Source organism: Gymnogyps californianus, chromosome 25 (genome assembly GCF_018139145.2).
Source record: "Gymnogyps californianus isolate 813 chromosome 25, ASM1813914v2, whole genome shotgun sequence".
NCBI classification, from domain to species: Eukaryota; Metazoa; Chordata; class Aves; order Accipitriformes; family Cathartidae; genus Gymnogyps; species Gymnogyps californianus.
In genome coordinates, this window is record NC_059495.1 from 7,664,955 (window position 1) to 7,688,052 (window position 23,098).

The window sequence follows — 23,098 nt, forward strand, 5'->3', positions numbered from 1 at the left end:
AAAGAAACAAAATTCAACACAATTTTCCAGGAGGCAAAAATCCCCCTCTGCCCCTACCCAAACCCCCCCATAGAGAATAGAGTTTTGATGAAGGCAGCTGCTTTTTCCTTAAGAGGTTTTCTTCGTGCTCTCTTATATAATACATCACATACGTGTGGGTTTTAATGCAAGGAAAACCTGGTTAGAAAGGAGACCTCGGAGCGATCTGCTCCCAGAGCCAGAGTGGAAAGTTACAGCCTGCACCACATCTTCTCTTCTCGGGGCGGGGGGGTGGGGGGTGTTTAGTGACATTTTCTCAAAATTGAGAGGTTTCCACAAAATGTTTGGCCTCAGTGGCATTTTCTAACGGGAGAAAAAGCCAGAACCCCTCTGCCTTAAAATTCGCTGGCATCTCATGCTGTTGGGGGGCAGGCAGGGCTGAGGCAGGGTGTCCTTCGCTGGAGACACCGCTCCTCCGCTCCTTTTCTTAGCTAAGGACACCCTGCAGCTGAAGCTGGAGCTGAAATCCCAATCCTCCTCCCTTGCTGGCAGCAACGATGCCTTGACGAGGAGCATCTTTCTCCCCAGGGGTATTTGTTCGCCCACGTTGTCACCTGGGCTGTCACTCGCTTTTGGATGCGGGACAGGCCGGTGTCACCAAAAGCAAGCGGAGGGAGTCGGGCGGAGGGCTGGCGAGGTGTCGCAGCGATGCGTGAGCAGGGTTTTTTTGGCATAGGGATGAATTAACCCTGGCAGCGGGGGTTTTGCTCATTTGCGTGTTTTCCCTCTCACCATCTAGAGCAACCTTTGCGTAGAAATAACCTATGGCCTCTGTAGGGTCTTATACCCCATCTGGCCTGGGTTTATCCCACCTCTGCCTGGGAGCACATTCCCTTTGCAGCTACAGAGCAGCTCAGCCCACCGAAACGCTGCTCCACAGCTCCTTGCTGCTGCCGGTGCAGCATCTTCTGCTCCAGAAAGGCTCAAGGGGACCTGGGCTGCTTGGCAGCACCTCCATGGATGTGTCTCCACCTGCTTTAGCACCGTGGACATCGGGCTGAAAGCCCAAAGAGGCTCCCTGGTGTCCCGGCGATGGTGGGGGAAAGCTGCCCCTTCCTCTCCCCTTGCCTTGAGCCGCTGCCTGCCTCTGCCAGCTCGTTTGCAGGCAGAGCATCACGTAGCCGCGGTGCCAGGCTGGAGGAGCAGCGCCGGCAACCGGCTCCGCCAGGCAGCGAGCATATGTGCGGGCAAATTGCACCACCTCGTCTTCCTCTAATAACGCGCTTCCCCACGTGCCTCTGCCTCTCGGTGGACAATTCTGGGATGGGGAGGGGGGAATTTGGGAATTTACTGACTTTCTTTTGCTGCGAGCAAACAGGCAAGAAAGGGAAAGGGAGAGAGAGTAATTAGCTGTCGCCGTTGTTCTGCCACCTGTGATGGCGGGTAAAATTAATGGAAAGCAACAGAAGTCGGGGCTACGTGAACCGACTCACAACCAGGCCTCCTCTTTGCTCACTTCAGATCTCTCTATTTGCCAATCTTCTCTTGGCTTTTGATGTCTGTTGTGTGTCTGTGGGGTGTTTTTTTGCTGTTATTATTCATCACTCGCAGTAAGAAAGAGAATCTTTAAAGTGGCAGAAGAAAATGGGAAAGTTTAATATTGCAAGAGGCAGAGTCCCTCAGCCTTTTGGGCTCCTCTGATGATGATTATTTTTGCAGAGCGATGGGGAGTTGGTACAGGCAGGGCAATAACGCATATCTCACTCTCGCGCGTTGATACAGTGCTCTCACCCCCACGGCTAGCAGAGACCTTGGCAAATAAGGTTATCTTTGTAGTCACGGGTGGGGAGGACATTTCGAGCCACCCTCCAGCATCGGCTGCAGTTCTGGGGACCGTTGCACTTCCAAAACAAGGCGTGGGACTGACGGACAGACAGACAGACATAGATGGAAAGAGAGAGCTATCCCTGAGATATCCCTGAGAGCTATCAGCTGGCGTTGAGTACGGCAGCTGTGAACAACACGCACAACTCTCCATAATTGTGTGGGACGTGGCAGAAGATTCCAGCTGATGCTGCAGCAGAAGCAGAGCTCAGGAGGAGCTGGGAAGTATTTATTTAACAGCCACCCAGGGGATGGTGCTACACCACTTCTTCCCCATCCTATAGCAGAAGGGAGTCCAAAGCATTTTATGCGGTCCAAGCAAGCTCCACCTGCCCTTGCTGGGCTGAAGCCGAAGGTGCCGCCTGCCCAAATATTGCTGAAGATCTTCCTGCATCAACCAGCTTGGTGAACTGCGGCTGCAGGTCAGAGCTTGAGCCACACCATCTCTTCCCAGATCACAGGGTGCCTGGTCAGGCTGTGCCGGAGCTCGGAGCCAGCCCACAGCATCGCTCTGTCCTCGGCCCCACCGTCATCGCCAACACACCGCTCGGCTTGCGGCAGGAGCGTTGTTTGTTTGTTCACTCAGTGGGCTCCGGTCTGTAGAAAAGCCCTTCTTGTTTGGTAAACACGGTTTTATCTTTGAACCAACAGCATGCTGTCGCTCATCAAATATTAATTCAAACTCAACTGCTTCTTAAGGAGGTTTTCTTTAAAGGCGGTGGGGCTCGAATGCACCTGATGGCAGACAGTGTCCTAGCCTCCCTCTGCCTTTGCGCAGGGCAAAACAGAAAGATGTGACTTGTTGCTGTTGCAAAGGGGCAACAACAGGGAAGAGATCCAGCGCCGGGCCCATTCCTCCAGCCTGCTCCACAGGGTCCTGGCTCTGGCTGGGATGCAGGGTGGGCATTTCCCACCCAGCCACAGGAGACGTGTGGAAGAAGAGCCCAAGCACCTTCACTAGATCTGCTGTCTCCAAGGATCGTACGGCATGCCCCGGTATAGGTCTGCGAGTATTTTGGCTGCTGGTCTTGGGGGAGAAAGTGGCAGGTTTGTTGGGGTTGAGGTAGATAAGGAAAAATTGCACCTGATATTGAGGACCTCTGAGAAGAGAAGGAGAAAATAACGATACGCATCAGCTGCTCTTTGGCCTGCCTGTCTTACGCTGTGCCATCTCGGAGACATTCATTCCACGGAGACGCATTCCCACATTTTGTTTTCACAAACCCAGAGGAGAAGTTCAAACTCCACAGAACGTTGCTGCTCTGTTTACTTTGGGTCTTGTCTGCACGGTTCTGGGACCTGGTGGCTTCTTACCAGATTTATTCATGAGATGCCTCAGGCTGCCATGGAGAAGTCAAGTTCTCCGAGAGCATGTGCCCCATGTCCTGCTGGAAACAGCACCGCCACGGCTTGGAAGTTTGCTCAGACGCTTGAACCAGCTCCCTCGTGGCTTGGCATTGCTTTGCTACATTGCAAAGAGCCAGTGAATAAGAGTGTGTGCCGATGGGTGACATTGGGTGGAAGAGAAGCAAAGCCAGGAGCAGTACAAAACTGGGAGAGCCTTATCAAAGGGATGGGGAATGGAGGAGGGAATGAGCAGATGGCCAGCCCTTGCTTGGCTGGGCTGAATCGTTGCACCTTCGCTGCCCCAGTAAACGTGGCTGGCTGAACCAACTGGTTGCTAGAAGCACATCCATCATCAGTCAATCAGTCATGGGCTCAACACATAGACCCAACTTCTCCAAAACAAATCCCCAAGGCAAGAGAGAAGAGAGCCCCTGCCCTAGGCATGTGGTTACAGCAGAGGAGGAAGCTCAGAGTGAAGGTCAGCGAGTCACTGATTCCTGTGCAGTACCCAGGAATTCCCATCCCTAATTCCTCACGCTCACTCCTCAGGGATCAGACCTGTTTGGATGGGGTCCCCCTTGCCAGAGGGCTGCCCCCAGGGATGCGTCCGAAGCAGGATTCAAGTGAAGGGAGTCAACCCCCATGGCCAGGCAGGGAGGAGAGCTGGGCTGATAGATGGATGCACCCTGTTTCATCTGACCATGATGAAGCCGCATGCTTCATCTGCAGAGCCGAGGAATTCGGGTCTTAGGGAAGGAAGAGTCTTAGGAATTGTTTCGTGCTGCCAGGTCCAGAAGGAGAAATCACCCCAGGCACTGGGAGCAGATGTCTCTCTTCCAGCTAGCTCTCCATAGCTCCTTCACTTGGTCAGCTGGGCTTCTGGATGTGCACAACATCTCTGTTCCCACGTGAAAGGCCAGGGGAAGGCGTATTTGAAGTTTAATGCTCTTCCATGACACCAAAGTTGTCCCTGCCTCTTCCATTTAGCTGCCGCAGAATATGTTCACAGATCCATAGGCTGTAAAGGCCAGAAGGGATTATTGGATCGTGGGAAGCTGATGCAGACATTCAGGGCGATGCATTTCATTGGCAGCTTTTGACAGAGAAGTGGCAAACGATCCATTTAATGGGCACGCCTGGCGCTGCCGGCAGCCAAGGCACAGCAGTGGCCGTTTTCCCTATTCTGGCACTATAAGGCCTGAATATATTTTAATATGAAATTCAGATGGCTTTGAAAAACGTCTCCTGGGAGTTGATGTGTTTGGTGTGTTGCTTGCTTTCTTCTGCCCGTTCATGAAAGGCCCAGAAGCAAAGTGAACATCCCCCCTGTACCCTGCATTCCCCAGAGCTTCTGATCACTGAGACCACTGCCTAATTGGCACATTTTTTTGTCTCCCCAGCAGCCTCTGCCAAGGAAGGGGGATCTGCAATATTAAGCTCTTATTAAATTACAATCACATCTCTATTAATATTTAAAAGGGACTGTCAAGGATTTGAAACACACTGCAGAGCAGCCAGCGACTGCAGACAAGGTGTGAAGTCCATAGGCACATGGGCACGCTCCCCTATGTCCATCAGGCTCAGTGTCACGCTCGCAGGGGAAAAATACCCGGACATCTCGGCTGGGGACTGCAAGGGGACCCGGGGCAGCCCCACACGGTCCTGCAGAGCCTCGGGGGTCTGGCCAGGAGACTGCAGAGAGGCGATGTGGGGAGCAGCTCGCCAGACGTCTGGTCCAGGCAAGAGGCATCTCAGCATCTTCAGGTGGAACGGTCACTCTGGTTTTGCAGCCGTTTCTTGGCACGCTGAGGACCTCAGCTCCCTCCTTCAGTCCAGCTAGGGGAAAGTGCTCATTTACGCCAGCGTGCGGGCTCTCCTTGGGTTCGCTGCCTTCCTCCCCCCTGCTCCCATTTGCTCCCTCCTCCTCCGACGGCCGAGGCTGCCGTCTGTCCAGCGGCAGGGCGCTGCGAGTCCATATGCTGTCCCTCGGCAGGGCTGTCACCTCTCCCGCTGCCTCCCACAGCCAAACTCGGCAAGGGAGGCAAGAGAAGCCGGAGCGAGGAAGGGGCCCGCAGGCATTTCACAGCAGCAACGGAATAAATCTAATTTATAGACATAGCAAAATGCAGCTAAAGCGGGAGTTGAAATGAATGCAAAGCACACAGAGGTCTCAAGTTATCGGCACTGTAACATTTTTCCTGACTATCTCTGTTTTCCTGCCCGGGTTTGTCTTTGTAGCTTCCTCCCAGACAACTGGACCTTTGCTCTGAAGTGAAAATGAAAGCTGAGGAAAGAAAAAAATAACGGGAAATGAATTCTTCAGATCTTCTTCATGATGCATCAGCCCCATCTGCCAGCTCCCTCTGACAGGGAGCGAAACGTGGCTGGGTGGCAGGTGGAGAGGGAAAGACAGGCTTTAAAGAAAAAAATGAAGTAAAATAAAAGGCACGAATATCCCTGCAGCTGGGAAGCGAGGCTGGGCTGCCGGGGGGCTCTGCTAAGGCACGTGGCTCTGGGTGAGACGGGGAGGAAGAGGTTGGAAGAGCTTTCCTTCACTCACGGAGGTGTGAGGACGGGGAGATCTGTCTTCCCGTTCCCTGCTTTGTCAGGGTAATGGGAACAAGCGGGTGGGAGATGTTCGGAGGCAGCTCGAACTAATTAGGAGAGAGCATAAGAGGAGAGAGAGTCTGACGGCTGGAAAGGGAAAAAAAAGGGGGGGGTGGGGGGGAAGGAAAGCGCTTTGTACTCTTGAGCACCACTCCCTGACGTAGAAATGATTAAAGGTACTAAATGAAATGAGTGATGAAGCAGCCGGCCCGAGCTGCTGTGTTGGATGGAGCTTCTCCAATGGAGGGGGATGGCAGAGGCTTTTGCTGGCGTGTTTCAGGAGGGCTCACTGAAACATGGGGTGCACCATGGTCGTGGCCATCCCCATCCCGGCCAGGACCACCAGCATCCCGTTGGGCAGGAGCTGGCAGCCTCAGAAGTCTTCCAGACTTTGCTCGTGCACTGCAGTTTCCCAGCGTTGGAGTGAACCTGTCTCCAAAGCATCTCATTTCCAGCAAACTGCAGCCAAATCTCTGGGTGCTAGCAAAGACCTTACGGTTTGCTACCAAGCGAAGCTGCTAACACTTCTTTTAAAGATCCGTAGGGTTCGGAGAGATCTGAGGGTTGTGTTTTCCCAGCCTCGCTGGTCACCTCTCCTTCAAGACGTGCTCCTGGAGACTGGGAAGGTGACTGGGAAGGGAGCATCATTGACTCCTCTGGCCAGATCTTCTCTCCCTTTGCAAGGAGAGGTGGCAGCTTTTCAAGCCTAATTTAGCAGTCTTTAATCTGAGTTATTCCAAACCACACTTGCCACTTCCTTCATGCGTTCCCGCAGGATGATGGGCTGATTTCACAGAACGAAAAGCCTTAAGCAAATCTTGTCACACAAGAAAATTGATTTTTCAAAACTGACTTTTACAAGATTACTGGCTTTTTTTTCCCCTCATCTTTCTTCTATATCGTTCCCTTCCAGTCTCACGAGATGGCTTCAGATCTAAGGAAATTAGAGATGCTGTGACTAAATTGAAAATCTAAAAAGGGGGAGAAAGAGAAAAAAAAAGACACCCAGCACTCAGCACCTCCTCTCCTGCTGCCTCTGAAGGATACGGCTGCGTGTGCTTGTACCTGTGAAGTAGCAGAGATGCCTCCTTCACCTCTCCTACTGCCACAACCTCCGTGAGGCGTCAGGAAAGAGTCTGTCGAAGGGCTATGCCAGCATCTCACAGGGAACGTCCCCTGATGGGCATTCCTTGGTGATCCCAAGCTGGATCACAGGGGTTTTTTCCTTCTCTCCCTCAATCCCTCCATTTTATTTTCTCTTTCGGAAGAAAAAGAGAGTTTCCTCCTGCCGCTCGATTCGGAGACATCTCAATGTGTTTTGTTAAAAAAAAGAAGAGAGAGGAAGAGTTGCCTTGAAGTCATTTCAGACAGCTTAAAATATGCTAAGTTTTTGTGTTTCTGCGATATAAATAATGAATCCTCTTACAGCTTCTGAGTCGGGAAAGACATTGATTTAAGAGGCCTTCAGCTCTGTTTGAGGTTTTTCCGCTTTCATGCCAGAGGGTGCGGAACGTGACCAGGGACAAGCAAGGTGTGAATGATGAGGCAGGGTGTGCAAGAAGGATGCAGCGTGGGGACGGGGGTTGCACCCACCTCAGCCCTGCAGGTGCTTTGCTAAAGGATTTCACTTCTTGATTCCCTCTTCGCTCCTTTATGGCAGTTTTCAGGGGTTAGAGGGGGGTTTAAATGGAGGATGAAGCTGTTAGCATCTACTTCTCTCCCTGTCACCGTCTCTGCTCCGGTAAACCAGTGGTGATTTGGTGATTGCAGTCGGCATCAGTTATTGTTCGTTTGACTAATTCCCCAAGCAACGTCCTTGGAAATGTGTCAGCAGCTTAAAAGAGCTGTCAGGATAGCTGCAAAATGTAGGCCAACATGCATGGCATGAGTATGAGAAAACCCAGTGGACGCTGGCATCCCAAAATAAACCCATTGGGTCCCATTCGCCCCCCAGGAAAAAAATGTCCTGGTAATTTCCCCAGTCCACATGACTGGCCCAGTACACTTGGACACTGGCAGTCAGAGGGCTCATCCTGCCGTACGTAGGTTGTCGGCGTGTGGATCCGCTGCTGAGCTTGGGCAAACGTCTCACAGGCCTGCTCAGCTGGGAGATCAGGCTGGGTTCATTGGGAAACAACAAATCTGGGGGAAAGCAAGGGAAAAGTGGGCACAGGCCGAGCTGGGGCAGTTTCTAGCAGGAGAGCCTTTCCTCCGCAAACCTGGATGACTTTGGTAGCTGTGGCGAGGGTGTGCTGCGCATCCTGAGCCTCCTCTCTGCCTGACATGAAGTCGTCTTGACGTGCTTGTTTGGTGTAGACAGCACCTAGCCTTGCAAAGCCCGTCCCAGAAAGACCCAAAAAGGATGCTGGTCTCATCCAGCGTCAGGTCGTGGAGTAACTCTGTTGACTTCAGGTCTTGAAGTTATCCTTGGGTTTCTGCTCCTGTGCAAACTCTCTGGAAGCTGTTGGCAACCATTACAGCAAAGGAAGAACACAAGCTGTTGGCTGTGGATTAGAAGGCCATTTGTCTGTAAAGCATCAAGCAATGCTTATTGCTCAGCTCTGCTTTGCTATTGAAGTGTGTAATTAAGGACTTAATGGTTTTTACTTCTGGAAACTTTGAAATGTTTTTGAAATGCTGTTTCTTGCTGGTTTATACAGAAGTCGATAGGTAATCGCAAAGCTCTTACGGGTCAGTCTGTTGTATCAGTATGCAGCCACATTTGATTATTTTCTCGTAACACGGCTGCGAAGAGCAGTGTTGTTACCAGGATGGTCTAAGGGGATTCAGGAGGCTTGGCCAAGAATAGTGACTTGAGCATAAGTTTGGGGAGGGAGGGAGGAAGAGAAGGATGGTTGGATTGATGGATGGTTGGTCAGTTGGTTGGTTGGATTGATGGATGGATGAATTTCATAGTTGAAAAGATGAACAGATCATTTGGTGGACTTGCAACTTTATTCTACTTCTCCACTCGTACTTGCCTGTATATTTGCATTAGCACAACGGGAATGAGTTTCTGGATATGTCATTTATTATTCCGCCTTATGAGTTGCCAGATCCCCAAGTTACTCGCAGTTCAGCCAGCGGGAGCCCATGTTGCATTACACAGAAATCGCTGCCCTTGGCATCCTCTGCAAGAAGATTCCCACATAAATAGGACTCAACCCGTCTTCACCTGGGGTGCATGCCTCCTAGCACAGTTGCCTCTGTTAATAATCCTAACTTGAATCATTTGATCTAGACACAGTTCAGCCCTGAATAATTATCTGTTCTGGCAGGACCGGCCAAGGAACCTGCCAGAGAAGGAGCTGTGCCTCACACCGACCTGAGGACATGCCAAAATTCAGACAGACAGAGCCTAAAAAGGGAGCCTGAACGGTGGGATGGCAACAGCAGCTGTCATGGGGAAGGACGGGCTTTAGGGGGGGACTCGGTGAGTTTGCTCTGAGCTGGGGCTGGAGAGTCAGAGGGAACTGGTTCAGGCTGGTGGGCACCATGTCCAAATCGGGGAGCATCGCCTGGCTGTTTGGCACGTCCAAGGTTGGTCACCCTTCTTGAAGAGTTAACGGAAACCTGTCCCAAGGTCTGTCTTCACTCTCCATGCCAGCGAGAGGTCAGCCTGGTGCGTGCTGAAGCCCTCTCACACTACAGAGATCAAACCACAAAGCCCTTGAAAACTTCCCAAAATCAAGCCCAGGTCAAAAACTCGGAGGAGCTTTAGGAATCAGCCAAGAAAGAGAAAACCCTTTGAAAAGCCCCAGCCACCCGACAGCTCTCTGGCCATGCATGAATCCCACGCGCAGGAAGGCAGGAGCCATTCCTGCCCGCTCTGCCCATCATTTCTGCCCCGAAGCACGCGGATTAGGTAGCTTCAGTGATCCGAAACATGAGGTCCCAGCCCAGTGCCGGCTTTGAGATCCCCCTGGCAGCAGATTTCTTATGCTGATGAAGAGCTGGGGTTTTCTGTCTCCATTTACCACTGTGGTTTTTTTCCTGCAAACCCCAAAGGAATTGCACAGCGGCATGTAAAGTTGCGAAGGCCACAAGCACGGGTGATGTTTTTTAGGTGAAAAATAAGAGCTGTAGTAGAGGGAAAGGCGAGTTTGAACAGCTTCACAGCACAGATTTGCTTTGCGCTAAGCAGGAGGATAAACACGGCGGAGAATTAGCGCTTCAGCATGCCAGCATCCATAAATCTGGCTAAAGAAATTCTGCTACGGGGGTGGAGTGGGGTAGGAAGACCCCGGAAAGGACTAATCCCGTTAAACGATTTGAGAAAACACAAACCACGTGATGAAATTGGATTACCCGATTCGCGCAAGAAATAATAGTTAAGCTATTAGTCATGTCTGTTGTGTGGCGGGATAAGTCAAGATGATGTAGGCAGGAGAAATGAAATGCAGCATCGCTGCCGAAGGGGTAAAATCCCTCTGGGAGAGGTGACACCTCCAAGCTCATCCAGAACTAAGGGGTGACTCACATCCCCAGCATTTCCCCAGGATAAGCAGTTTTGGCAGCTGGCTGTCGTAGCCTGCTTCTTCAGACCCGTCTGAATGGTTTTCAGCTTTCTCTGCACCTAGAAAAATCAGGAATGTAACATTAGTAATTTAACTTGGGGGAAAAAAAGTACAATTTTCATATGATCCCATGACTCTGGGGCCAAGGATTTAAGGAGGGGAGAGGAGTTATTGCAAAAGAGGGTGGACTTGTGAAAGGGGAGGGGCAGAAAAGCATCCGTCGCGGCAAGAGAAGTGCCGAAAGAGGGATTAATGGGGACAGGATTGGTGCACAGCCCTCTCGTGTGAGAGGGTGGAGGAGGAGGGGGGATCTTAAACAGCAGGATTAAAAGAGCGCCAGATCTAAAGCGTCTGCATTTTGTTTTGATCTGCCAAGAAAACAGCTCGATTTGCAGAAGGAATCACCCAGCCCGTGAAGTTTTGCGCTTTTCCTTTGAAATAGTAATAGCTTTTCCGTCAGCGCATCTCCCGATTTCCTTCCAGGGGCGATGAGCATCCTTACCAGCCCTTTGTGCAGGGAAGGAGCTGGCGGGGACACGGTGGGCTGCGCTTCGGCCAACACCTCCCTGCTGCAAAAGCCGCTGTCCGTAATCCTCTACGGTCTGCGCCATGGCGCCGCGAATACCAGCGACCCAGGCGCGTGGTCCAGCATGGGATGCACGTGCACCGGGCAGGTATTATTTCTCACCGTCTCCCCGCCAAGCCACCCACGGGGGTCCACGGCCACCTTGCATCTCTGGCCATGCACAGAGGTCCACGCAGCACCAGTTGCAAACCCCGCTCGTGCCCGGTCCTGGGGCTGCGGTGCGTAGCGTTACGCCATTGATTATCCGCACGGCTCATCAGCCGGCTTTAACTATTTACAACGGTTGATCAGTCAAGTCATTGACCAAGTTAACAGCTTTGTTTACTTCTTCCCCTCTGCCTCTGCGGCCAATTTGTTCCGATCACTGTGCTAAGCGAAAGGCTATTTTGATTGTTTTCTCACCAAAATGAACTACAGCTTGTACAGGCTGTGCCGGTGACACGGCTTTAATTGTGCCATCTGGGAGAGAGAAACCTTCTCACCCTGGTTTCTCCAGGCTCCCGCGCCATGAACAGCACAGACCTGGCCCCGGGGTGTTCCTGCCCGTCTGCTCCGGTACCCTGATGCTCTCAGGAGAGCTGGACTCCCGTTGCACATCTTCGGGCGTGATTTGGGGAGCTCTAAGTAGCCCCTCACTGATTTTTCCCACCCGTGGACCTGCTGATGGCAAGGAAGAGATGTAAAACCCATGCTCCGAAGACAGGCACCTCCCTTAAAGACTGCAGTTTGATGAGCAATCAGGCTCATCGCCGGCCTCCTGGCTTGGCAGGAGGGGGAACGCTGAAGCTGAGATGAGGTAGGAAATCAAGCCAGAGGTTTCTTCTGCACAGCGAGGTGTTATTATTATCATCAAAACCCCAGAGTGTTTAAAAACAATCAAACCCCAGTAGCGGCAACTGGTGTATCGCAGTGAGCGCAATCAGACACCAAACATGTCCTTGTCTGGGATTCAAGTCTGAACTCTTGAAATTCGGGAAAAGGTTGCAATCTTTCTCGCTGTTTGTGTGTTTCTGAAGAAAAGCCACATGGGAAAAAAAGTAGGCAGGGGGAGATTAGCAAAGTTGGCCTCTCCGCTCCGAGGTGCAGCATCTCCACCGTTAGGACCTGGGATTCATTTTGCGGTGGAGCCGAGACGCCCGCGTCGGGGACGGAGAGGTTTGGGAAGAAGCCGTCGCTGCAGCAGCCATGCATGGATGGAGGTTTGTCAGGATGGGAGCTGGAGGCTTGGAAGCCTTTCCTCGAGCGTGGTGGCTACCATCGTCTTCGCTCCCCCGGCCCACGTGCTCGAGGACCGGCCAGCCATCAGCAAGGATGCTCAGGGGTCTGCCCTCCTGAACTTGATTAAACCCCAAGCTGGAAGGCCCAGCCTTGTAATTTAGGTGGCAGAGAGATTACCTATCGCCTGCGCCGGCTGATAAATGAACCCGCTGCATCGGCACGGAGGGAGGACGGCAGACGTGCGGCTGAGGAACCGCACGGGGCCCACACGTCTTCATTAGGGAGGGAGCAGGCAGGAGAAAGGAATAACCCCATAGATCACCATTATGGAAATTTACTCTTAATAAAGAAATAATTTGCACGATGCATCACGCCGGAGCCGTGCAGGGGGGTGGCGTGACACTGCTCGGGCTGTGTTGCTCGCTCAATCATTTCTCACAAGACCGTCACTCACGGGAGATGCTCGGCAAACGTGGAGCTGCCAGCACGAGCCATCCGCTGTCCTTGGCCATCTCCGACCTCCAAGGGATGCCAGCAGATCGTCCACGAAACACCATCCTTCTCCATCAGCTCCTCCCCGCGGAGGATGCCAGGGTTAGGGGGGCAGCGGAGGGATGCAGGGTGGTGCTCACAGCATCCCGCTGGCAGCCGTCACGCATGGGGACGGCTCTCGTCTGAGGATGAGAGGGGACTGCCACGTTACGGCACTAGGAATTGAAGGTACTGCTGGCAATAAAGCAGCAAAACCCATTCTCTGAGCAATTTGTAGCAATTAATAGCCATTCCCAGGAATGAAATGTTAATTCATTCATTCCCTGAGCCATGCATTTATTTAAGGTATTTGTGGGTGTTCTTGGTACTTTTATTAAGCAATTAGAATGCATCCAAGAAAATATTTATCTATTTTAAGTCTTTCTTAGTAAACACAATTTATATGCCAAGCAACTGCTTTATTTTGCATTGTTAATTAAAAGTTACGATACACTCCACTTCCCTGGGTTACACGCCATCACAGCAGCCAGTCTGCCGGGAGGTCTGGTTCAAGGAGCGCGCGTGCTGCTGGCAACTGCAAAAAAGCTCCTTAGCGAGGATCCACGTAGCCTGCAATATGGATTTAAGTAGCGCTTGATGGGGCGTTATAGAGTTCAGAGAGCCCCAGCACCCCTGCGCTGCGGGGTGGGTGCTAGTGATGCCCTCCGGTTGTTCCTGAGCTGCTGGGAGATGCTGGAAAGAGCCGTGGCCTGACGAGGAGCTTTGTGAAGAAGAGCATGTATGAGTCCTACAGCCTTCCCAGGGCTGTAAAGTAAATAGCTTGTTCACACACGCTGTTTGTTGAAGAATTACAGGTCCTTGTACCGCAGGTAGAGGAATTTATTTGTTACGGCGAGCTTGGGCAGCACTCAGGCAGATGAAGCGCTCGCTAGCAATGCTCCTCTGCAGACCGATGCTCCACAGGGCAGGTCATGCTCTTGTTGCGAACACGGTTAGCTCTTCGTGGGCTCCATGAGCCTGGAAGCCCGGCCAGAAGCGGGGTCCCTGGGGGGGAAGTGATGGAGCTGCTGGGTAAAAACCCCTTGTGCAGAAGAAGACTCAACTGAGCATCTTCCACCGAGATGCTGGGAGGAAGCACGGGCGCTTCATCCCGGCTTTCGGCAGGTTTCCTTCAGAAACCAGAGCAGGTCACTGAAGTAACAGTGGCGTATGAAACCCGAAACAAAGCCACGGCATTGCTTGTGAGCTAACATATCCCAAACTGTCTTTTCTTATTTGCTTGTGTGCACCCTGAGCTGGGAAGCAATCGATGGAGTCAGAAAAATGCTATTTCCCTAGAGAATGTCTCCTTAGAAAAGTCCCCCCTCCCTCTTATCTTTAAGTGTTAAAAGGACCCAGTACAGGTGGGGGGGGGGGGGTTCTTCTTTAATCACTGTTTTTTCATTGCTGTCTGTAATAACCCCTTTGAAGCTTGGATCGAAATATCTGTTTCCTGGTTGAAATTTGTTTTCCTCCATCACCCAGGCCAATTCAATTTCCAGCAGATACTGAATTGGGAGGCACTGGGCACTCCCTCCAGAGAGGCCAGAGAAAAACAAACACAGGTTAGAAATATGGGGAAGGAAATAACAAAATGAAACTCAGCCTGGAGGGGAAGAAATGCCCGTCTGGGGAAACAGGCTGAGATGGTGCTTGGCGAAGAGAAAGGAGGAAGAGAAGATGTGCAAAGCCCGAGGGGATGAGGGACAGCAGCAGATAGGATGCTAGGTCTGCGTTGGCCGTGCGACATGGGCTAGCGGGGAGAAATGGTGAATTTGGAGCTAGGTCCTTAAAAACTGCCTGTTGGTGGTAGAGAGCGGGCAGCGAAGGCATCTCCCGGTGATGCTGCCACTGTCACCCCACGGGGACCACCCGAGAGGCGCAGGGAGGCTGGGGCGCAGCCCGTGGTGTCCCCTCTGCCCTGCCAACCTTTGAGTCCTTCCCTGCGGCGTGGCAAGCCCGAGAAGATCACGGGAAGAGGTCTTTTGGGCAGGATGCCCGAGGGCAGACCCTCGCCCCTCTCCTGGGGCAGGCTCAGCACGGGGAGGGGGGGACACGGACACAACGATGCTGCGCTCCCCCTGCGCAGAGCTGTCCCTACAGCCCCTGCAATAAGGTTTGGCTTAGGAAGAAAACCAGGCAGCCAAAACTGACAGGTGAGTTAGCGGCTAAGTCATACGAGGAGAGACTAAAGGAGGTAAATTTATATAGTCTGGAAAAGACCCTGGGCGACACGTTTGCAATCTATAAATAGCTTCAAGGTAACAATATAAATGAAAGAAGCCCCTGCTCTCAAGGGTGGTAGGACAAGGAGCGCTGGCTGGGAGCCAGGCTCGGTGTAATAAGGCTGGTGAGACATTAGGAAGAAATCGTGAAGAGCCGAAGCAGTGGAGGTGGTGGATGGGGCTGCTGGAGCATCCTCTGCATCTTCTCGGCTCCGTTTTATTCAGATTCTGCTTATAAATAATTACTGAAAGGTTAATAGGTGAGTAAGAGATGTTATGGGCTTGTTAAAAACATGAGTAACTTGCCTTCTGGCTGTCCACAAGCACATCACGGGAAGCTTTACAAGAGGGTTATCAGCTGTCGTTATTAAAAACCAATTTGACGTTATAAAAGATCTATACTGCTTGTTCAGCCACATTGATTTAGCAGTGTTAAGCCTTGGAAAACTGGAGCAAGAACCTTGATCTCTGCTGAAGCACAAGAAATTGCTCTTTGTGACACATCTCTGCGCTCGGGAAATCCAGTTTTGCGGAAGCGATCGGTTTTGAACAAATACATAAAGCACCGTGCCACAGTTGTTGGTGTGTGTTTTCCCAAGCCACTGCAAAGTCAAACAACTCTTGGAAACCTTGCCCTCCGTTTTGCTTTCTTTTGCAACGTCCAGGAGGATCTCACCTGAAGTCTGCCCAGCTTGAACCCACATCTGGACACTCCTCCGTCTGGTTTCCAAGCCCCGGTGCCCTCCATGTCTCTGCTGGGAGGAGGAGCTGCAGGCAGGCTGCAAGGACATGACCCAGGGAGCTCACAAGTCACTTTTATCCTCATCTTGAAACCTCCTTCTTGTCCTCTGCAGAGCAGGGAAGGTGGTTTTGTGCAAAATAACCAGGGAAGTGCCAGGCACAAGAGAAGCGCTGGATTTCCCCACGGGTTTGGTGCCGCACTCACCCCGTCCCGTTGACTGCTGCAAGGAAATGGCTTCGTGTACCTGGTGCCTCCCTTGAGCACCTGAGGAGCAGAACAAAAACCCTGCAGAGCCTGGAAATCTGCTCGTGACTGGGAGCCTCTACGGGGACAAAGTTGTAAAAGGAACTTAACGGAGCAGAAATACTCCTGACAAAAAGCACAGAGTATTTCCACGTTCACCAGTTGAAGTTTCCCTGTCCCTCTAGCTTTCGACCTTCCTTCCTTCCTTGCTTTCTTTCATCGAGTGTTCAGGCTTTAAGCCTTTTTGACCAGCAGACTAAACAGGAGGCAATGAGGACGGGTCTCTTCTCCACCCCACAACCCGTGCAAAGCTTCAGGGATGAGATATCGGGGCTCTGGCAGATCCCCTTGGCTCTCTCCTGCCGCAACCCCGGGAAGGAGGAGCATCCCCAAGGGACAAGCTGCTGCCGCAGCGCTGGCGGATGCTCTCCGCGATGGGCAGCGTCGTTCCTGCGGCAGGGAGGCAGCAGGGCAAGGCAGATCCCATCAGGAGGCGGGGAAGCGGTGATGCTGAGATCAGCCTTGCTGGCCGACCTCTCGCAAGCCCCTTGGCTGGGGTTGCAGTCCCCTCTGAAAGGAGAAAGGCATCACCAAAGCATCATTGACCCTTCAAACCTTCGGAGCAGCACCTGGAAGATGTTGCTTGTGCTGGTTTTTCCAGACAAGGAAACTCCCTCATTAACACACGAAGCGCAGCCCGAGAAATAAAAGCGGCGTCTCCTGATTAATTATTGAAGGGGGAGTCCGGGGAGGAAGGGAGGGTAGGGAAGCTGAAGTGGCCAGTCAGCATCTGTTAGAGGTGCAAAGATAAATGAAATGAGAGAGCAGATAAGTGCATACAAATCAGCTCACATCTGTACCGCTAATACATCTCTTTCAAAACGCTTGTGTCATCAGATGGTGGGTGAAGCCTTGCAGGTCAGCTGTCCTGATTCAATTAGGTTCACGTTAGCAGGCGCCGGGGGAATTTGCTCTAGCAGCACTGTCAGAGCGTTTTCCAGCCTGCCGTGGAGCGGCGTTTCGCTCTCGCTCCAGCCCCATGGAGGCACTCGGGGAAGCCGTCTGTGCCTACAGACCCTCTGTAGGAGTTCAGCGTAGCTCCGGTTGTCTTTGGTTGCCTTTGGGGCAGCGCGAGTCTGGCATTAAAGCAAGGGGAACCCATAGCACGGCAGCGGGGATGAGCAGAGGAGAGCAGTAAAGGCAGGAGCAGGGGACCCACGGGAGGACCACGAGCAGATGCTTGTTTGCCTTGAAGGGGACAGCTTCCCCGAAACCGACCCCGCGTGGGAAGCAGCATCCATGGCTCGTCCCTCCAGCGCCTGATGGGGCAAGTCCAGCTCCCAGTGCCTGCATCTTTCCCCAGCCCAAACATCCCAACCCATCCAGTGCAACCAGAGGAGAGCAGCCCGGAGACAACAGGGGCAGAGATTCCTCAGGGAAATCCTCTTCCCTCTAATTTACCTGTCAGTTGTTTTGGGAGGGGTTTTTTTTTTTTTTTTTCCTTATTCCCCCCCCAGGCTGCTGCCTGCACTTTCTTTCCCTTCCCCCAAAGAGCAGCTGGAGTTTCACACCGCCTGACAGCATCTCCCATCTTTCCCACCCGTTCCAGAGTGGCAGGTTGCCAGATGGTGCCCCATTAGGTCACATTTGCTCATTGTTTGGCAAACAGCGGCTTAATTCAAGTGCTGAGTTGACAGCTTGTTCTCCAAGACAATTTGCAAGTTGCAGTGTTGCAAATGCCAGCTTGGCTTTTCAGGGTAATGTTGTTTCAGCTGCCTTAAAGGGATAAAGTTCTCTTTGATTGGGAAAAAAAGAAGAAGAAAAAGGTGAAAGTGGAGGGGAAGCTGAAAAGGTTTTTAGTGGTTTTGATGTGGAAGGACCAGCAGTGTTGGTTGGCAAGCGTTCGGAACGGGACTGCTCTCCTGGCACCGTGGTTCTCCATCAGCAGCGACTCTCCATGTCCCATCCCTCCAATCGCTGAGGTCTTCCACCCATGCCCCACAATCCTAAGGAATGAGGTGTGTTTCCAGTGAAAGAGGCTTTCACAGGGAAATAGCATTTTTGGTTTATTTTGGAAAGGTTTCGGTAGGGATATACGTACGCATCGCTTTGCTGTTACCTCCAAAATCTGCGGTTATAACCCCTGCATCCTGGGGGATGGTGATGGGATGATGCGGACGATGCCGAGGACAAGCGCATGTCCCTCCTAAAGTCAAGGGCAGCAGCAGACGCCCTATGGCCTCCTGCCCCCCAGCACTGCGACCTGGGTGCTGGGCGAGCGAGTCTCCACCGTCGCACACATGTAAACGGCAAGCAACCCAAAACAGCACCACGATGATGCTCTTTCTTCTTCAACAGGTGGGCGAAAAAAGGCCAGGTTATAAAGGAAGCATCCGGTGACTTCTACGAAACCATCGTGGACCACACCTTCTTCTTTGAGCCCGTCTCCTGCGAGGTCACCAACGCGCTGGGCAGCACAAACATTAGCAGGACCGTGGACGTCTACTGTAAGTAACCTGTCAGCTCGAGACCGGCTTCCTAGAGCTAAACAGGGCCAGCAGAGCTGCTGAAAATTAACGGGAAGGGGACACGGCTAGATCTGACTTGCCCAGGGTGACCAGGACTTGCTGGGCTCTCTTTGCAGCTCAGACTTTGTAAATGCTCTGGTGGTGGGACCCATGATTTCCTCCTGTCTTAGGAGCACACAGCTCATGGTGGTGGTCCTTGGGGAGCTGGTCATTCTGGGGTTGCAGCAGGCACCTGTCTCAGGCGCTGCTTTATTTGGGGGTCTTACGTGGCTGTGACCCATAGGTCCATCAAGACCTACCACTGCTTCCTCTGACACAGTGACCTCTTTGGTTTGACGGTTTCTGGTTGACACAGCCCATCATTAGGAGTAACTCCGGTCTCCTCTGTGCAGTTGGGCCCAGGATGGCGACAGAACCGCAGTCCCTCCTCGTTGACCTGGGCTCGGACGCGGTCTTCAACTGTGCCTGGACTGGGAACCCGTCTCTCACCATCGTCTGGATGAAGCGAGGCTCAGGCGTGGTAAGAATCACTGCCGGGGCGGTGGGGAATGGCACATTCAGGGCATGAGGTGCTGCGTGATGCTCCCCGTGGAGCACAGCACATACCTATGGGCTGGGAGCTCCGGGCTGGACAAATGCTGGACCTACAAGGCTCCTCCAAATGCAGGGGACAAGGTGGCATTGCAGAGCGGTGGCTCCCAGGCTGCAGGTCTGCAAGGCCGCGGTGAGTGTCCCCAGTTAGTCCAGAGAAGCGCGTTAAGCAGTAAAGGCTTTATTGCCTTCGTAATATTTTAGATGAAAGCGTGTGCGATTCCACGAGGCATTTGTACGGCAGGCTGGAAAGTCGGGCCTGGAGTCCCGTTTGGGAGAGGCGATGGGAAAACCAGACTGCTGCAAATCAGTGCCATGGCTTCCGCAGAGGAATCAGGGCAGCGGGTTGTCTGACCCTGCCCCATCGAGTTCTAGCAGAGCCACCTTCCAGAGCGCACGCGGCTCTCGCCCACAGAGGGTGTTTGCAAAGGAGTCCTAATAGAAGGAGAATTGATTCCCATGATGATGGGCGGAAGGGTTGAACAGAGGCCAGAGCATCACTTCACCTCTCGCCGACGGGTAGGGCTTCTGCGCATCGCCTGCGTGTGGTCCTTTCCGGGATGGTCCTTTCTGGCCTCCAGACCTGTGAGCTCACGTCCTAACGCGTTCACCCCAGCTCGCCTCCACCGTGGGCTGGAGCCTCCTCGAGTGCGGGGAGTCTGGATCTGGCCCAGCAGACTTCTCCATGTCTCTTTTGTCCTGAAAAGCGTAAGGAGCTTTGCAAATATTAATTGCGGCTCAGTCAGTCCAGGGAGGCGCGAGATACTCTGATCCCCTCTTTACAGACAGGAGGGCTGAGCAAAGCCACGTTAAGAAGCTAAAGGAGGGCTGAGACGTGAAACTCGTCCGGAAGGCACACGCAGGTTTGGGTTTGAAAAGCTTCTTTCAGCTTCATCTGGGCAGATGCGTCCTGAAGTCGATGAGGCAACGCTGACTTACGCAGCTCAAGACTAGATATTATCGGAGAGCTGGACTCACACGGGAGTGAGATGAACGGGCTGAGTCGCTCTCCTCACCTCCGCTCCCCAGGCACAGACCGAGGAGGGGAGCGGACATTGAGGCATTAACTGCTGGGCTATTTTTTCCAAACCATAACGACCTCGGCGAAGGCCATCTCCTGGGAAGTAATTATAGACTTGGGAGAGCTGATGACTCGAATCAGCTAAGGAATCCCAGTGGGTCAATAATCCCTGGGTGGTTTCCCATCCTGCAGCTGCGGTTGTTGTTTCTCTGGGTTATTATCATTATAGGCAACGCTTTCACACCGTAGACTGCTATTTCATTTTCTGAAAGCCGCTGGAGTGTGCAGGGCGGCTGAAAGGAGCCATGCACGGCGAGGACGAGGGCTTCCTGACCCTCGTGGTCCAGCCCCAGCCCCGCATCAGGGCTTGCCTTTGCTAACCGGCAGCGCACGCAGGCAGAGCAGCCTTCTCCCTTTTTATTTGGCTCCCTCTAGCTGACTCGTGCTGGCTTGGAGCATCGCAGGGCTCAGGACAGACCCGCCGGCGGGTTTAACCCAGCGGAGATGCTTGTGCCGGTCAGCAGAGCCGCCTCCATCTCCCCAGAGGGATGCTGGCATGGGATGCTGCTTTGTAAAGCCCGTCAGCGCCCAGCCGTCGCAGTGGGATGCGGGATCAGGGCTGCTTTTTTCCCAGCTTTCAGAGCCAGGTTAGGGTCCCACAAGATTTCCTCCTACTTTCCCAGAAGGAAACAAGTCAGAGACTGAAGAGAGGATGAGGCCAAGTAAGCGCAGGCATTTGCACGGATATCTTTGTAATCAATGCTAAAACGGTGGGTTTAAAAGGGATCTGAAACTCTGTGCCTCTGCCTCGTGCCAGGTTAGGGGTGAGACCCCCATCTTCTTGCTACAGGGAGACCCAGATCCATGTCCAACCACCGCTCAGGGCTTTGCATGAACACCCGTTCCCAGAGGCATCAGCTGTGGGAGCAGCAACCAGCAGAGCCGGGGGCTCACCAAGCAAGCGGGTGCTGGAAGGAGGAGAGGTGATGGGCTGGCTCCAGCCTGCAAAATCCTGGGGGAGAGAGGCAAGGGCAACCGGGAGGAATTAGCCCCCAGGCACGCGTTTCCAGCACGGAAACGCATTGCTCCGAAAGCCGCTCTTTGTTTTAGACCCGCCACGGTTTTTTAAATACCACCAGTGCCGGGATTCTGCTGACAGCCTCAGCTGGATCCCTCTGCTTCAGCAATTTTCAAGGTTTAATAAAGCTGCTAATTGCACTGCCGGGCAGGAGGGCAGCGTGGCTGATAGCCACGTTGCAGCCGCTCCGTAGGGAGGGCTTGCCAAAAGCAGCTGAGATTTCCCCGGCTATCCAGACCCGGTTCCCCAGGGGCTGCCAGCTCTCCAGGTTGGTCTCCCACCACTTCTGGGTCTGAAATCCCCGAATCAATCCTGGCAGCCTCCCCTGCACCCGCGAAGGTGGAAGTGCACGTGTGGAGCGTGGTTCTCTCGATGGCTTTTCTGCTCCGGGTTACAAGGCCGTTGTGTCACTGCAGCCACCAACGTTTTTCTCTTGTGTCTTGAACTTCTTGCAAAACTGGTGTTCGTAAAAATTCAAATGAATAGGAACAGGACCTACATTTCCCCCCCAAAACTGGGTCGTTTCTTTATTCCTTGGTCAACAGCAATAAGTGATATTTCCATGCCACTTAAGACTTTGGGCTCATCTGCTTCATTTTCTCGGGGCTGCCCTGGAGCTTGTAACATGTCTCGTGTTCTACGTTGCATCGCCCCTCCTGAAAGCAACTCCCGCCTCTTTTCCAGGTCTTGAGCAACGAGAACAAGCTGACCCTGAAGTCCGTCCGCCAGGAAGACGCTGGGAAATACGTGTGCCGAGCCGTGGTCCCGCGGGTCGGCGCGGGGGAACGGGAGGTGACGCTCACCGTCAACGGTACCTCTTGCTCTCCTATTGCTATTCCATCCTGCCGTCTCATTGCTTTGTTGCTGTTGCTCTGGCAGCTCGCGTTGCCGAATTATCCCCTCGGATATTTGCTTGCAGAGCAAATCCCACCCACAGTTGGATCAGGGAGGGTCCTGCCCTGCAGGCAATGCGAGTAAATTGGATTTTGCATTCATTTGCCTGGAGATGCATGGGTTAAAGCGAAAAAAACCCAACGTTATCTAAGACCCGCTTGGTTCCTTATTATCAACAGGGGTTTATTGAGTAGCTGGGAGCTGGCATCTTTAAATCTTTTAATAAATTTATCTTGCAAAACCCTTGCAAGGTCGGAGAGCACTGTTGTCTCTGTTGTACAGCCAGAGAGCTGGGAATTGAGCCTGGATCCGAGACCAGCAGCCTAATCACTCTCTCAGAGCCCGCGTGAGGATACCTGTGAGAGGCAGCAGTGCTACGTAGCTCCTTCACGGCTGCTTGGGGCTCACCCAGCACAGTGTCAGGATGCGGCCCGGACCCTCACTCAGAGCCCTGGAGTTTAATGATGACCTGGCCGGGACTCCACAGCAGCCGATAACAAATTTCAGCCGAAATATGGAAGGGAAAGAGCCAGGCAAGCTGCAAATGGTATAAATAGAGTATGAATTTTGTATTGTCTCTCACCTGCATGGCAAACTGGCAGGCTTCGGTCCCTGCTCACTGTCACAAAGAGAAGAAAATAAGCGGGGAAGCAGCACAGGCGGCGGCAAGCGTTAATTTTAAATGCAGATAATGCAGATGGGTGATGCCCCATCCCTGGAAACATTCACAGTCAGGTTGGACGGGGCTCTGAGCAACCTGATCTAGTGGAAGATGTCCCTGCTTATTGCAGGGGCGTTGGACTAGGGGACTTTTAAAGGTCCCTTCCAACCCAAACTATTCTGTGATTCTATAATGCTAGAAAGGGAAGCCAAGGGCAACGCAGCAGGGGACTGAAAACTAACCACTCCCTTGACTTCGACTCAGCTCCTCGGCACCTGCATGCTCCTTCCCCGGCGGCTGCTGGGTTTTAATTACAATTAAAGTAGCTCATGGAAAACAAAGCAACAAATTAGCACACACAAAGAACCTGCTCCTTTCCTGACACCTACCAGGCACGCAGCCGCCTTGAACGCAGAGCAAAGCGCTCGGCAGGCTCAGGGCTGCTT

The 23,098-nt window shown here is 52.8% G+C and overlaps 1 protein-coding gene across 1 annotated transcript in view; it reads left to right on the forward strand.

Moving 5' to 3' along the window:
• The window catches only part of KIRREL3 (kirre like nephrin family adhesion molecule 3), a 143,528-nt gene that overhangs the window by 98,127 nt on the left and 22,303 nt on the right, over positions 1 to 23,098 (forward strand). Inside the window, exons 8-10 of the mRNA XM_050911061.1 lie at positions 18,238 to 18,386; positions 18,800 to 18,927; positions 21,782 to 21,908. Coding sequence (XP_050767018.1) covers positions 18,238 to 18,386; positions 18,800 to 18,927; positions 21,782 to 21,908 — 404 coding nt within the window. The remainder of the gene's footprint in view (positions 1 to 18,237; positions 18,387 to 18,799; positions 18,928 to 21,781; positions 21,909 to 23,098) is intronic.